Source organism: Dipteris shenzhenensis, chromosome 1 (assembly GCF_047967505.1).
Source record: "Dipteris shenzhenensis isolate YYH24624 ecotype China chromosome 1, Dip_SZ_1.0, whole genome shotgun sequence".
NCBI lineage: Eukaryota > Viridiplantae > Streptophyta > Polypodiopsida > Gleicheniales > Dipteridaceae > Dipteris > Dipteris shenzhenensis.
Genome location: NC_141596.1, coordinates 75,171,849 through 75,185,802, shown reverse-complemented (window position 1 = coordinate 75,185,802; position 13,954 = coordinate 75,171,849). Strand labels below are relative to the sequence as shown.

At 43.3% G+C, this 13,954-nt stretch overlaps 3 protein-coding genes across 3 annotated transcripts; 1 reads left to right on the top strand and 2 right to left on the bottom strand.

The window, feature by feature from the left end:
- Window positions 1-4,392: 4,392 nt before the first annotated feature.
- Window positions 4,393-6,044, top strand: LOC147906381 (uncharacterized). The gene is made up of 2 exons (XM_087391886.1): window positions 4,393-5,143; window positions 5,260-6,044. The coding sequence occupies exons 1-2, from the start codon at window positions 4,393-4,395 to the stop codon at window positions 6,042-6,044; spliced, it is 1,536 nt and encodes a 511-aa protein (XP_087248012.1).
- A 3,058-nt stretch (window positions 6,045-9,102) lies between these two features.
- Window positions 9,103-12,310, bottom strand: LOC147906380 (uncharacterized). Its single transcript, XM_087391780.1, has 6 exons — window positions 11,726-12,310; window positions 11,287-11,622; window positions 10,857-11,194; window positions 9,519-10,551; window positions 9,277-9,423; window positions 9,103-9,177 (listed from the first exon to the last, which is right to left on the bottom strand). Exons 1-6 carry the CDS (start codon window positions 12,287-12,289, stop codon window positions 9,103-9,105), a joined length of 2,493 nt encoding a protein of 830 aa, XP_087247906.1. The 5' UTR covers window positions 12,290-12,310.
- A 100-nt stretch (window positions 12,311-12,410) lies between these two features.
- On the bottom strand, window positions 12,411-12,958 carry LOC147906379 (uncharacterized). Its single transcript, XM_087391659.1, has 2 exons — window positions 12,733-12,958; window positions 12,411-12,643 (listed from the first exon to the last, which is right to left on the bottom strand). The coding sequence occupies exons 1-2, from the start codon at window positions 12,956-12,958 to the stop codon at window positions 12,411-12,413; spliced, it is 459 nt and encodes a 152-aa protein (XP_087247785.1).
- Between the last annotated feature and the right edge of the window lie 996 nt (window positions 12,959-13,954).

Below are 13,954 nucleotides of genomic sequence, written 5' to 3'. Positions count from 1 at the left end.
TTTGAATGTCCCACCGAGACATCCGAGTCTTCACATAAGTAGCCATCAATAAACCCCTTGAAGTCTGGAATTTTTGTCATTGAAAATGGTGAAGGGAAGGAACTTTGGCACTCCATGAAAGTGAACATCAAATGTGGAAATGTGAAAGTTTGGCTCAATCGCAATCTCTCTGAAAACCTGCTAAACATTGCATCAATGTCTTCATGTGTATGCTCCACCATTAGAAATCCTAGTTGAATGGTCTTAAATGCCCTCCTGGCAACCAACAAAGACAAATATGCAAATAGATATCTGTTCTTATTTTCTGATGCACAATTATCTAATTGTAGCAGTAATGTCTCTGGCAATTGTTTGAATGAAGGATGTGTGAACAAATGATTTGACTCAGAATTTGTTGACATTGTCATTGAGTCCAATAACATGCAAGGTGCTCCCTTAACATTCGATGAACGGTGATGGTGATCTAGAGCTTTTCTTGAGTTCAAAGCATTCAACAATGCATTACCTGATTTGGGCATTCCATCGTATATTAGGTCACCATACGCATGTTTATCTTATCTCTCAAGGTTTCTGAGACAAAGAGCAAGAGACCCAAAGGTAAAATTTGGATCCGAAGGCCATAAAATGATTGCAAAGTGTCCATATCATCCCTCGCCATGTCCATGTGTTATCATGCCTATCAAAGATACAAGTAACTATGCAGATTTATCAACATCCTTTGCACGAACCTTTAATCTTGGGATTGTTGTTTTCTTCTGATCCATCTTATCGTGGATAATGCATAGGTATTTACTTGGGTCCATCAAAGACTTCAAACGCCATGCATAGTACAAATTCCTACATGTGCGTTGCGGCAACATGTGAACTCTTCATCGTTGCATTATTTTCTTATGCTCCTCTTCATTTTTTGTGGCTCCTAACTGATCTTTGATTCCACTGCATGTCGTGCACTTAGAAAACTCACTTGTTTGGGTGAGGCTAACATCTCTGAACTCAATATTCTAGATCGTATTGAAGGTTGAAGTGGACATCTCCTTTTGCTTCAATTGATTCAATGTTACGTTGACTTCGCTCAAAATGTCCACTTTCTTGTACACGTCTAGTATTACCAAACGTGTTTCTCTAATTTTATCTTGAGTTGATCTACTCTCATGTGACATCGAGTCTGAGTTGTTTTCAACGAAGTCTCTCATTATTGCTCTGCCCAATTCCATATGATCCCAAGCCTTCCTCACAATGCCCTTATTCCCATGCATAGAGCGACGCACACCACTTTCAAACAAACTCTTATATCGATAATAAGAAGTTTTTGGAATCCCATGCATCTCATACCAAGATTTTGGGCATATCTCAACTCCATTGAAGGTAAACCTATATTGCCTAGTTCCCAAAGCATCTACCCAACAAGCCATTGTCATCAAATCATAGACATAATTTGTGCATGCCTCCAATCCCAGACTCCAATAGTCTTTACATAATTCAAACAACAATACACAATCAACCAATTGACAACACCTTTAATCAATGCTCGAGACCTCACATATCGCTTCCGTTGATAACTTGTTAGTTGGAGGTTGATGCACTACAGCCCTTGCAATTCTATTAGTCATTGTGTACCGCCTTTTCTTGGGTTTTGTATAGCTACACTCATCATCAGGATTCTCTTCAAAAGTTTCATTTGGAAAATTACTTATTGGTACTTTATCCATGAAGGTAATTCTCTTTATAGGCCACCTAATTAAGTTTAGGCTATCCACAACTGTAGAGGAATCCAATGATTCTGTATTAATAGTCCCATCCTCTACTATAATTCCCAAGTCATCATCGCCCAACAGTTCAAAGCCAATGGCCTCGTATGGATATACTAACAATACCACACCTCTACCCTCTAATGTCTTGTTGTCCACTGACCATAGAAGAACCCTCTTGTGCCTCTAGCCCTCTCGAATACCATGCCCATCACTCAATGTGACTACATCTTTCTCTCCATTTATATTGTTTGAGGTCTCATTTAAGTTCTCATCTGTCGAATTCTGCTTCTGTAGAAAATCCTTTTTCCATTTTACTACACTTCCGATTAGATCCTCCAACATGTTTGATTCCATATTTGAAAATGGCAAAGGTACATTGTTGCACATGCACTTATCCACGGTTACGGAAATGTTTCCAGGTCCCAACGTAGCCATTTGACATATATCATAGGGGTCAATTGCATGAACTCTACCTTTTGCAACAACTTCACTGCCCATCATAAGATTGACACATTCATTGAGAATGAACTCCATGCGTTGCTCTGCATCACATACAATAGAAGTACCTTGAGATGTGTCTTGCAAGAATGCTCAATCAAAGTGTTTTGGATTCGGTAAAATATTTTCATTTGCAAGCATTTTGGGTTGGACAAACTTTTGGATCCAGATCCAAAAGTTATATCAAGATCCAAAAGTTGGATCCTTGATGGCCCTTGAAACAATTGAGTTTGCTAAAGTTTTGGATCCACATCCAAAAGTTGGATTCTTAATTTCCATTGAATCTTGCACACATGCTCAGATTGACGGCAAGGTTTTGGATCCACATCCAAAAGTTTGAAAACCCCTCTGATCATGCACATATTCCATGTGTGAATGCAAAACTTTTGGATGTGAATCCAAAAGATTGTCCTCCCACTAAGCGAGTGTGCAAATGCAAACATGTATAGTCTCAATTGAAAAAATTTGATTCTTAACAAGCATACATCCAAAAGTTTTCCTCATCCACATTCAAATTTTTTTTGGATGAACTAGCATTTTGGGTTGGACAAACTTTTGGATCCACATCCAAAAGTTCGATCCTTGATGGCGCTTGAAACAAAACACACATGCTCAGGCTGAAGTCAAAGTTTTGGATCCACATCCAAAAGTTTGAAAATCCCTCGGATTATGCACACATTCCATGTGTGAAGGCAGAACTTGTGGATGTGAATCCAAAAGATCTTCATCCCACTAAACAAGTGTGCAAATGCAAACATCAATTTAAAAAAAATGATTGATGGGCCATGAAACAAGTACTCATGGTCGGTGTGAGGGCAAAGTTTTGGATCCACATCCAAAAGTTTAATCTTTCATTCATTACCCTTGAATCATGCACACATTCCACGTGTGATGGCATTTTCATCCCAAAAAGAGAGCGACGTTGAACCTCTTGTCGATTTTGTTATTGTGGAACCAAAAAATTAAATGTTAATCTCAATTAAAAAAATCTTTTTAATCAATTAAGGCATTTAAAATATAAAAAAGTACACATTTAAACATCCAAGCATTTAATCAAAAACAAATTTACTAAACACAAATCCACAAAGAAACCAACACAAGATTATCGTCGAAAAATATAGTAAAGGTATATAAAACTACATCTACAAATAAATGCTAGTATATATATTATTTTAAATGTATACATTCTATATAACTAAAATTTTAAAAAACTTAAAAATAAACATAAAATATATATATTTATAAATCTACAAACTTGAAAACCTAAAAAAACATATATAAACATAATATATATATATCTTCAAATATATATTTATATATAATTATAAATATATACAAATACACACACAACTATATATATATATATAAATATATTTATGTTTTTGTCCTCAGAGCAGATTCCCATGTGAGCCACGCTCCGCTGGGAATCCCTTGGATAGCCTTAAATGAGGCTGGGATAGCCAATAGAAACAAAAGAATACAGCAGGGTTTAAAATAGATCCGCCAGGAAGTGCTAGGGAGCGGAATGCAACGAAATGCACGTTTCACTGCGCGGGGGATTCGCTCCCAACGGCCTGGCCAAGCTCGCCTCCTGTCCCTCTGCCTTCCAATTTAATAAGGCCAGCACATGCACTGCTTTTCGCGGCATGGCCGGTCGACATGCGTCCGACAGAGAACTCGTGGGTTGATCACGAGATAGACGGTGTCTTCCAGCGTACCGAAACGCATGCGTGGTGAATGTGGGTGATCAGTGATGAGTGTGTGTACTAGCTGTGGCTGGCTGGATGGGTCACTCACGGCACCGACCAAGGGAGTTGTACGCACCCAATGACAACGAAATCGTTCTGATCTTAACACACGGGTACTCATCGTCCTTATTAGGAGTTGCAAAAAGAAAGACAATGGTGTGAGAACACAGTGCGCACTGGTGTGATTGAGTGTAGTAGCCGTGGCTGGCTGGATGCGCCGAGTGCCGTTAACCTACAAAGCAGTATCGACTATCCTGCCCCTCGTCTGAGAACGCACGTAGTGCCTGGTGTTATACCCTCTCATCTGAGCACGCAGGAAGCAGCAAGTGTTAGTCGTAAGAGAGAAGAGGAGTGCTAGGGAGGTCTCGTTTGCGCGAGCAAGAGCATTAACAGAGATGGCCGAGACAGCTGACGTTATATTGGAGGAGCTAAGACTATCTGCAGTTGCCAACTTTCAAGGATACGAAACGGTGACTGATACTGGACGGAGTACCGCCGTGGGCGGGAGCGTGCAGAGGGTCGGCGGCACGCATAGTGTGAAGGTGAATGTGTGCGTGACCATCGAGGAGTTGAAGACAGCACTAGAGATAGAGCAGTCGTTAACGGCGAGTTTCTTATCGGTTGCGAGCATGGACCAGAAGCTCCAATTCATGGAGCGCCTAAGCGTCACCACCCACAGTACGTGCATTGTTGTTCATGCGAAGCAGACGGACGGCACAGAAACCATGACGGATGTGTATCTGAGGGAGGGCGTCCAGGCGCCGGCGACCCCCGAGGAGCTGCGAGATTTCTACATGGTGTATGGCGATTCCTTCATGTCTTCACGAACGACAGGCGGTGAATATTACGCTGTATACACTTACTACTCTCAAACGCGGGAGGAGCAGCGGCAGCTGACGGTGAGGATGGAGGCGGCAGGCATCTTCTCGGGGGCTAGCGTAAGCGCCTCTTTCCAGACCTCGCTCGACCGCTTCAACTCTTCAGAGAACACGCGCATATCGTTCGAGCAGAATATGTCTGGCGTATCCAACGTCGAGTTCCCGGCCGCTGACACGATCATCGACTTCGCACTCAAGTTCTCGTCCTTGCAGCTCGATGCTCCCGTGATCATCAACTTCCACACCACTGGCTACGAGCACGTTCCAGGCAACGCTCAAACTTCACAGTATATTAAAGCACATCAACTAAAAGTATTTTCCCGTCGTCTTTCTGTTGCTGTTGGAAGGATTTTAACAATGGTTTGCACTTTGTTCCTGGCTCAGGAATCGCCAGCAGATTCAACTCCATTGGGGCCAACCGCAACCGGATTGTTGGCTTCGCAGACATGGGCCAGTTGCGAGAACTGCAGAATGACGTAAACTTCATCAGCAAGATCTACAACTTCTATGGTGGCTATAGTGGCGATACCAAACTCACGCAAGTGAAGAGTCAGGTAGACAAAGACGAGGAGGCGATCCAGGCCATGATCAGGGGCTATCAGGCCGACCCCACGCAAGTGGTGGTTCTTCCAAATTTGAGCTCGCTCACCAATGGCACCCCGTCCCTGCAGTTTGTCACCCAGGTATCACCGAGATGGGGTGGAGACGGTCAAACCCCCTTTGAAGACGTCGAAGACGTGCTAACCTACTTGGAACAAGAGACACGGATCGCTGCACTTCAAATACGCGCGGGCAGGGTGGTAAACAATCTCAAGGTGACCTACACCAATAACAACCGCTCTTGGAGGCTCGATCGCGGCACAGATGTTAATGAACCCAGCGCTGACCTTTCCCCTGAGCTTGCAGTGTTGCCAGGCCAGTTTTTGAGATCCTTCTCCGGCAATACAGGCTTGGTCCCGGACATGGCTCCCGGCGTTGTTCTCAGAAGGCTCAACATCACGCTTACTAATAATCAACAGGTTGTAGGCGGTCAAGTTGTGGGCACCTATTTCAACTGGACGGTGCCGGATGAATGGTTTGTGGTGGGCTTCAGAGGGCGTTATGGTTGGTACTTGGACCGATTGGAGGTTGTCTACGCCTCATTCCGCCCTGCTTCTTGGACAACCTAAGAATAATAGTAATCAAGCAAGCAGCACATGAATGAAGAACTCATTCCATTCCAGTTGCAGGTTGTTCTCCCAAAGCTAATAGGGTAATCGACGAGATAGCTAGCTTCTTAGCTTAATATTAAATCGCCGGCAACCAGCTAGACGTTGCAGCTATGGGTACGGGGCGAGTAGTTGCATGCCCATCGCAAGACTTTTACAAGTACAAGACGAAAATGGTAGATTATCAATCTCATACTTTTGTTTGTTCATGACAATCAACCTATTGTGATGTCAACCGTGGATCAATAATGGTAGATTATCAATCTCATAGACTTTTGTTTGTTCATGACAATCATCCTATTGTAATCGGGGTGATGTCCCCCGTGGATCTTTGGATGTACTCTTGGCTCCGGTTTCAACTAAGGAAATATATGAATCTCTTTGGGATCCAAATTGTGAGGTGTTTTACTATTGTGATGGTTTGTTTTATTCTAAAATTTCTTTTAAAAATTTAGTGCTTGAATGTAACTTCATTTCATCTAGTGAATTGAATGTCGAACAGTTAAATCTGGATTAAGTTTCAAGAGAGTTTGCAGATGTATTTCCGACTCAACTTCCACATGATATGCTAGACAAAGATAATGTCGTAAGATGTGCATACCCATGCGTGAATGAATGTCTAGAATTTCTCAAATGAATTTATCCAAGGGTATTCAAAGAAAATACTCATACAGACATACCCCTCAGCAAAATGGGATTGTAGAAAGGAAAAATGGATCTATTGCAAAAATAGCACGCAGAATGCTAAATGTACTTCTGTTTCAAACTCATCTTCAATTATTTTGAAGCTCAAGCTATCCAACTTGAATGGCATTCCAGTGACTTATGATGCCTAGTTGTGTTGCTGCAACATCAAGACATCAATAGTGCTACCCACCAAGGCTTTCTGCAATTCCCACCGAAGCATGAGACATCTAGGCTACCCTAGAGCTCTCTCATGAAAAGAATTGATGTGCCAAGTTACAAAAGTATAGCTCATTGTACGGGTTAGGGAGAGAGGATTCCATGAGTAGATCCTTGTGGTAAAGAATCAATCTTAAAAAATTTAGGGGGTGAGTGATCCTACTCCACGCCCCTATGAACCAGTGGTCCAACCCCCGTGGGCATGGGGCGAGTAGTTGCATGCCCATAGCAAGACTTTTACAAGTACAAGATGATAATGGTTTATTATCAATCTCTCACTTTTGTTTGTTCATGACAATCATCCTATTGTAATCGCAGTGATGTCCCGTGTGGATCTATGGATGTACTCTTGGCTCAGGTTTCAATAAGGAAATAAATGAATCTCTTTGGGATCCAAATTGTGACACCACGGGCTCACTTTAGATCATGGAGAATGATACAGCCACAAGGCCATATCCTCATAATGCAATGGCTTCTAGGGACGATATTGCCACATGGCCATAGGGTCATGGCAATATTACTAGATGTTATGTTCTTAGGGCTATATATGTCTAAGACCGTGGGATATAGGAAAGTTATCATCCACAACACCATGGGATCCCTACATTTTCATGGAAATATCTATGGCCACAAGGCCATAACTAGTTCATGAAGAAATGATTTACGAAAGTGATGTCCACAAATCCATAGATTTCCTACAATTCATGGCAGTCATCAAAAGATGTTGTCAATGTGCCTACAGGGAGCCTAATGCCATGTGGCCATAACTTTCCCATATTCCATTTCCTTAGCTTATGGCCTTGTGGCCATAACATCATTACCAAAAGCCATGACAAGTTTGAAGCCTATGGTCTTTTGACCGAATACAAATCATTGAATTATCACAACACATGTCATTGTAGCATATTGAATGACATGCTATCATACACAATGCCATGGGCTCTCTAGATGTCATGGCAGTATCGACAAATGTTATGCACACAATGCCCTAGGAAATGGTCTATGAAAGTGATGTTTGCAAGGCCACAAACTCCCATCAAGGCATGGTAGTTTTCAAAAGATGCCATGGCCACAAGGCCACAGGTTCCTAATGCTATTGTATAAGGCTAGAGGACATAGGCTATAGAAGTTATGGCCACATGGCCATAGGCTCCCTATAGTCCCATTCGAAAAATTGTAATGGATGTCACTGTAGTATATGAGGATGTCATTCTAATTAGTCATGACAAACATCTACCACTACAAGAGAAAGGCGTCACAGGCGCGCTGATAGACGCGGCATGTGCACTGTGCACGAACAGTGTCGGGCGCGTCTGTAGGCGCGTTTGTGCATGCGTCTACAGACGTGCTGATATAGGCGCGTCTATATGCGCGTCTATAGGCGCGTCTATATGAGCGTCTATAGGCGCGTCTATACACCCGGTTATTTGTTAAAAAAACCAGACAGACGCGCGTATAGCCGCGCCTATAGACGCTGTCTGTGTAAAAACAAAAAAAGGCAGAGAGCTGCAGGTTGTGAATTGCAGCTCCCATTTTGAAGCTACAATTTCAAAACCTGCAGCTCCCTGCTTTTTTTGCCCATGCCCAATTGCATGGAGCATGCACTCAAACGTTAATAAAGGTGTATACATTAACTTGAAACTTAAAAAACTTGACAAACAAAACATCTCATGAAACTATATATGGTACGTCCAATGCAATAGAGTACGATGCCATACATACAAATCATTCGTTTAAGTTGACATCTCATTCACATCGGTGATAACTTTGTGCAAGTATGTTTGGATGCTATGGCGCAAGCAATCCAAACATGTTTGCACAAAGATAGTTCACAAAATAGAGAGCATTTTGCCCATGCCCGGTTGCATGGAGCATGCACTCAAACGTTTAAAGTCATGTATACAACTTGAAACTTAAAAAACTTGACAAACAAAACACCTCATGAAACTATATATGGTGTCAATGCAATAGAGTACAATTCAAACATGCTTGCACAAAGATAGTTCACAAAATAGAGAGCATTTACACTTGTAATTAAAAGTATACAAAAATTGACTTAGAAAGTTCTTATATAACGTTCTTGTTAATATGTACAAAAAAAAGTGACTAACACTAGCTAGTCCGACTCTGATGAAACATGCTCGTCATCATCGCCGTCGTCGTCGTCGTCGTCGTCGTCGTGACCTGCCGCCTACACAAAATCACGCATAACCACATGCATGTATTAGAACACAATACTAATTATCATTTAAATAAAACTTGCTTACACCAAAATAAACTTTTTACTTACCTGCGCATCACCGAACCTCGTGGTGCGACGATACTGTTCCTCCGTGATGAGGCCCTCATCGTAGAAGTGCTCCCATGTATCATGTCTATTGTGACTACGATGATATCCTGTCTCCGCAGCCGTGGGAGTACGACCGACGATATCAGACTGCAAAATGAAGAAGTGTCATGCATTGCACAAATTATGGTTATTCAACATGCATTTATCAAATTGCTTTAACAAATATGGTTTAGGATACTCACAAAGTGAGCCTCCCAAGATGAAACGCCTCCGGAGCCAAAGTGGGAGGATCCATATCTCTGCTGCTGGGTCCGCCGCGCCTCGACGTGCTGACGGCTTGGCTCACCTTCTGCCGCCCTCCTCTTTGCATGCCTCCACTCGCGACCGTGTGCTATGGCCGGCTGCGGATCTTCCCCGAGAGACTCACCTGCATCAATTTTTTTTTGTCTTGCTCTGGCCTGCCTCATAAGGAGAGATCTCTTATTGGAGAGAATTGTCACTACTTTTTTCCTCCCCCATGTATCTGTAAAGCGGCGATCACGAGGATTGGGATACCTCTGGTGCACCGCCTCTATACTTTCTCGCAGATGGCGTGGATTTTGATTTGCAAAACTCTTAAAACAATCTTTATAGTGGGCGCCCACTGTGGTCCTGAGGTACTTAATGACCTCGCGTCCCCTATCATCATTTACGATGCCACCTACGCTATTGACATCGTAATATATCGGGCCGCCCTCTTGTATGCCCCCCTCCTCGCCAGAACTATCATTCCCACCCCCACCCCCACCCCCACCCCCGAAGCAACCACATGATGCCCCTCCACCCCCTGAACTCCTACTGCTACGTCTACCGCTCTCCCTACTGCCACGGTGTGAACTCGGCTGATCACCGCCTCCACGACTCCCACTGTGCGTGGGAGTCCTAGATGGCGTGGCCTGTGAAGAGGGACCCGCCGAGGCAAATGTCCAAGGCGGGGGGGAGACTGGTCTAGATACCCCCGGAGTGAAGGTGAAGGGGCTGCCAGGCATAGAGGGAAGGGGAGTGGGAACAGCTGTGGGCGGCTGAGATGGCAAGGGAGTGCCTGATCGAGAAGGAATGGGCGTGCCTGACCGAGATGGACCGGGCGTGCCAGTCGTGAAAGCTGTCCACTCCTCCCGTGTGGGGTAGCGACCACCAAAGAAAGCCTGTGTCGCGGCCCAATGCTGTCGTCGGACCTCTTCTCGGGCTGCCTCCTCTCTCTCGCCCGCAGGGTCCAAACTATCCCAAGGCCACATCCTGTAATAAGAACGAAAAAATACACAACAAAATGCATAAACGGGAGAGGTTAGGAGAAAAGAGAGGGGAGAACATGTGGAAGCGAGAAGGGAGAAGTATCCAATAAAAATAATTTTATAACGAGAGGGCGATGTATTTGGATTCAAAACACAAGATTCCATTAAGCATGTGACATAACACAAGATTTCAATAAGCATGTGACATAACAAATATTGAGTACATGACAATTTCATTCATGGGGGAAGGGAGAAGGAAAAAAGAACACAAGATTTCAATAAGCATGTGACATAACAAATATTGAGTACATGACAATTTCATTCAAAACCTCATCTTCAATGAGGTCAACCCTAGCCAAACTATCTATTTCTATGTCAGTGTCAATGTTTAAGCCTATAAATACATCGACCCCACTACTCGATGAGCTACTATCATCAGCATGTTCATCGCCAATGATGGGCGCAATGGATTGATCATCCTCTACTCCCCTATCATTCTCACCGCCTGCAGCATCATCTACTCTCAAGCCGTCCTCGTCTTCGATTGGGGGAACATCAGTGAAAGAGTGATAGATTGCGTTGGACCGTGGCGAGATAGGTATGACATGCCACCATTTGACATCATCCACGGTGGGTTGATAGACGGCCTGAAAAGACATGAATGGATTATAACATGCTAGAATCTATGGTGATTTAGAATGTACGCTACTATAGCTTAAGTGATTCAAAATATACATACCTGATCACATTGTTGCGGCATTACTAGTGTTCCTTCATTGCCTTGACAAATCTTGGTGGAGTCTATGGTTATAAAGCCACTTGCGTGGCGTTTGATTGTCGCCATAGGACCTCTCTCCACCACGTCTCTAAACCAACGCACATCCAGTACATACACAAAGAATCGTCGATAGTCTAGCTTTATGATGTCTTGAATTACCCCACAGTAATCATCCATGACTCCACTGGCCACTTCAAAGCTAGCAATGACACCACAATCTTGTGTGTTTCTCTTATCGTCGATCCTTTGAGTCCGAAAATGCTTACCCTCACACCATATGGCATTAAACATCGTTGCCTGCGTAAAGATAGAGGCTGTTAATAAAGATAGTTGCCTGCGTAAAGATAGAGGCTGTTAAGATAGATACATGGTTGCCACACATGCATTACAATGCTCTTACCTTTGGCATGCATCCGCGAGCATACTCCCATTCTTCCCCACTGATGCGCATCCCTTCTTCTCGTTCCAACCTCTCCATCTCATCGTACAACCAATCTGTATGAAGCTCCTTTGGAAGGGATTGTAGATGTCGAGGGTATGGCACAGCCCGTGCATGGCGTGATCGGAAGTCTTTCCTTTCACTCTTTCTCCTTGCCTTTGCGTCCTCATACATGCCCACCCATTTCCTCATGACGTCACTATTTAGAATACAAAATGTATTCAGCTTGCGTTGTCTATCTCGATCCATTACTTTGGCGCGTCCTTTTCCTTGGGGCACAATGGATGTTATTCTCGAGTGCTCGTCATCATTGCATAGTCGTGGGAGAGAGGGATCTACATGGGCGAGAGATTCAGAGATGTACACAAGAGACTCCTGTACTAGCCAGCCCTCGGCCATGCTTCCCTCCGGCTTCGCATTTTGCCTCACAAAATCTTTCAACGTCTTCATGAAGCGCTCGAGGAAGAACATCCACCGTGCATTCACAGTGCCGCATATTGCAATCTCGTCGACCAAATGCACCATGAGATGCACTTGGCTTGTGAGAATATTGAGTACCTAAGGATCAAAGATGGAGTACATAAGTGTTCGATAACATATTCGGCTCTACACTTGTCAATACGTGAGGTTAAGCTAGCTTGCAATCTCACCGATTCATGCCGGGTATTGGTCCCCCTGCAGAATCCCACACCTCTTTCCAATCTCGCATTGTCATCATCTTTGGGGAAACTCCATTCCAAGACTCAACATGTTTTGGATGGTGAGGAGGAAGGAATCGATGGTGATTCTCGTAGATAACCTTCCTCAAGCTCTCCGGCCTAGATGCAACGAGCGAGGGACCACAAATAGGGCACGCGTGGTAACCCGACGTAGCGAGACCTGTTTATCATGGGTTACCATGTTAGCGCGCAAGGTTTAGATAAAAATCAATCACTTAGAAACAAAATTCTGCTTTAAAAATAACTTACCTGAACATTCGCCATACCCAGGAAAGTCATGCATCGTCCACATCAAGATGGCCTTCAGTGTAAAGTCACGCGATGATGGGGGCCTGCATATGTCGTGCACCTCTATACCGCTCCAAAGCATCTCCAACTCCTCAATCAGGGGCTCGAGATAAACATCCATGTTCTTGACTTTATGTTTTCCGGGAATCAAGAGCGACAACATGACATGTCCCTTTTTTATTGCCATGGACGGTGGGAGATTATAGTTCACTAGTACCACCGGCCATATACTGTATGAGGTGCTCTTGATTCCGAATGGATTCACACCGTCCATGCCCAATCCAAGCCTAAGGTTTCACCCCATCTCCACGTTTTATAGCACCAACATACTGAGGAAGTTATTGCAATTCAATCAATCCCTGACCATAATGTAGCTTTTGAAGGAAAAGTAGAGTGCTTTCATGTGGTCATTGGTAATGCCTTCAATGAATGATAATGGGAAGCCTTGAATTAATGTTGACTCATAATCTAAAAGTTTTTCTTTTGTATACCATATTAGGCCGATTGTTGGGCTCATTGTCAAATCGATTGGTAAAGGCAGCTCCCTTTAGACCACATGCAATCTATCTTTTTTCGAAGCCATTTTTCTCTGATATGAACTTCTGCGAGCACTTATTAAATGTCCACATGATTGATTGACATTTACAACTACATTCATGTTACATTGTTTATAAACACAAGGTTTCTTGCAAACAAGGTTCTCAAGTGACAAGTTGGAAGCACTTGCATGTAGACCATCATGTCCATTTATCTCCTCCACTTCAAGTCCACCTATTTCAAGCTTCTCTTGACCTGTGAATGAGCTTCCATATGCAACCTATTGGGACTCATATCCACATGTCTCTCCATCTTGTTTTCATCTTGTACCAATTGACTAGCCAGCTTAAGTAGAAGGAGGGAAGGAACAGCGATGAATAGCAGCAAGGATAACAAAAGGTGCATATCAAGATACAACGATGAGGAGTTCTAAATTAGAGAAATAGTTTCAAAAATTTTGTTTCAAACTAGTTTGTTAAGGATTTTAAGGTTCAAATGAGGGCATCATCCTTTCAAGAGAAAATGAGATCATCTTAAAAACTTCAAAGAATGCATGAGAAGGAAATGTTATGAGACCTCATCGGAGAAGTTAATCGATAAATACTTTTGCATCAAAATATGAGGCTTTAACTTTCGAGGCATGTGC

Bases quoted from the DNA above. Each gene is read 5' to 3' on its own strand.
- LOC147906381 (XM_087391886.1), top strand. From the start codon at position 4,393: ATGGCCGAGACAGCTGACGTTATATTGGAGGAGCTAAGACTATCTGCA. The intron at 5,144-5,259 runs GCAACGCTCAAA...TTCCTGGCTCAG, and splicing joins TGGCTACGAGCACGTTCCAG to GAATCGCCAGCAGATTCAAC.
- LOC147906379 (XM_087391659.1), bottom strand. From the start codon at position 12,958: ATGGCAATAAAAAAGGGACATGTCATGTTGTCGCTCTTGATTCCCGGA. The intron at 12,644-12,732 runs GTAAGTTATTTT...CATGATAAACAG, and splicing joins TGGGTATGGCGAATGTTCAG to GTCTCGCTACGTCGGGTTAC.
- LOC147906380 (XM_087391780.1), bottom strand. From the start codon at position 12,289: ATGGTGCATTTGGTCGACGAGATTGCAATATGCGGCACTGTGAATGCA. The intron at 11,623-11,725 runs GTAAGAGCATTG...ATCTTTACGCAG, and splicing joins CTCGCGGATGCATGCCAAAG to GCAACGATGTTTAATGCCAT. The intron at 9,424-9,518 runs GTGAGTATCCTA...TTCATTTTGCAG, and splicing joins CATCTTGGGAGGCTCACTTT to TCTGATATCGTCGGTCGTAC.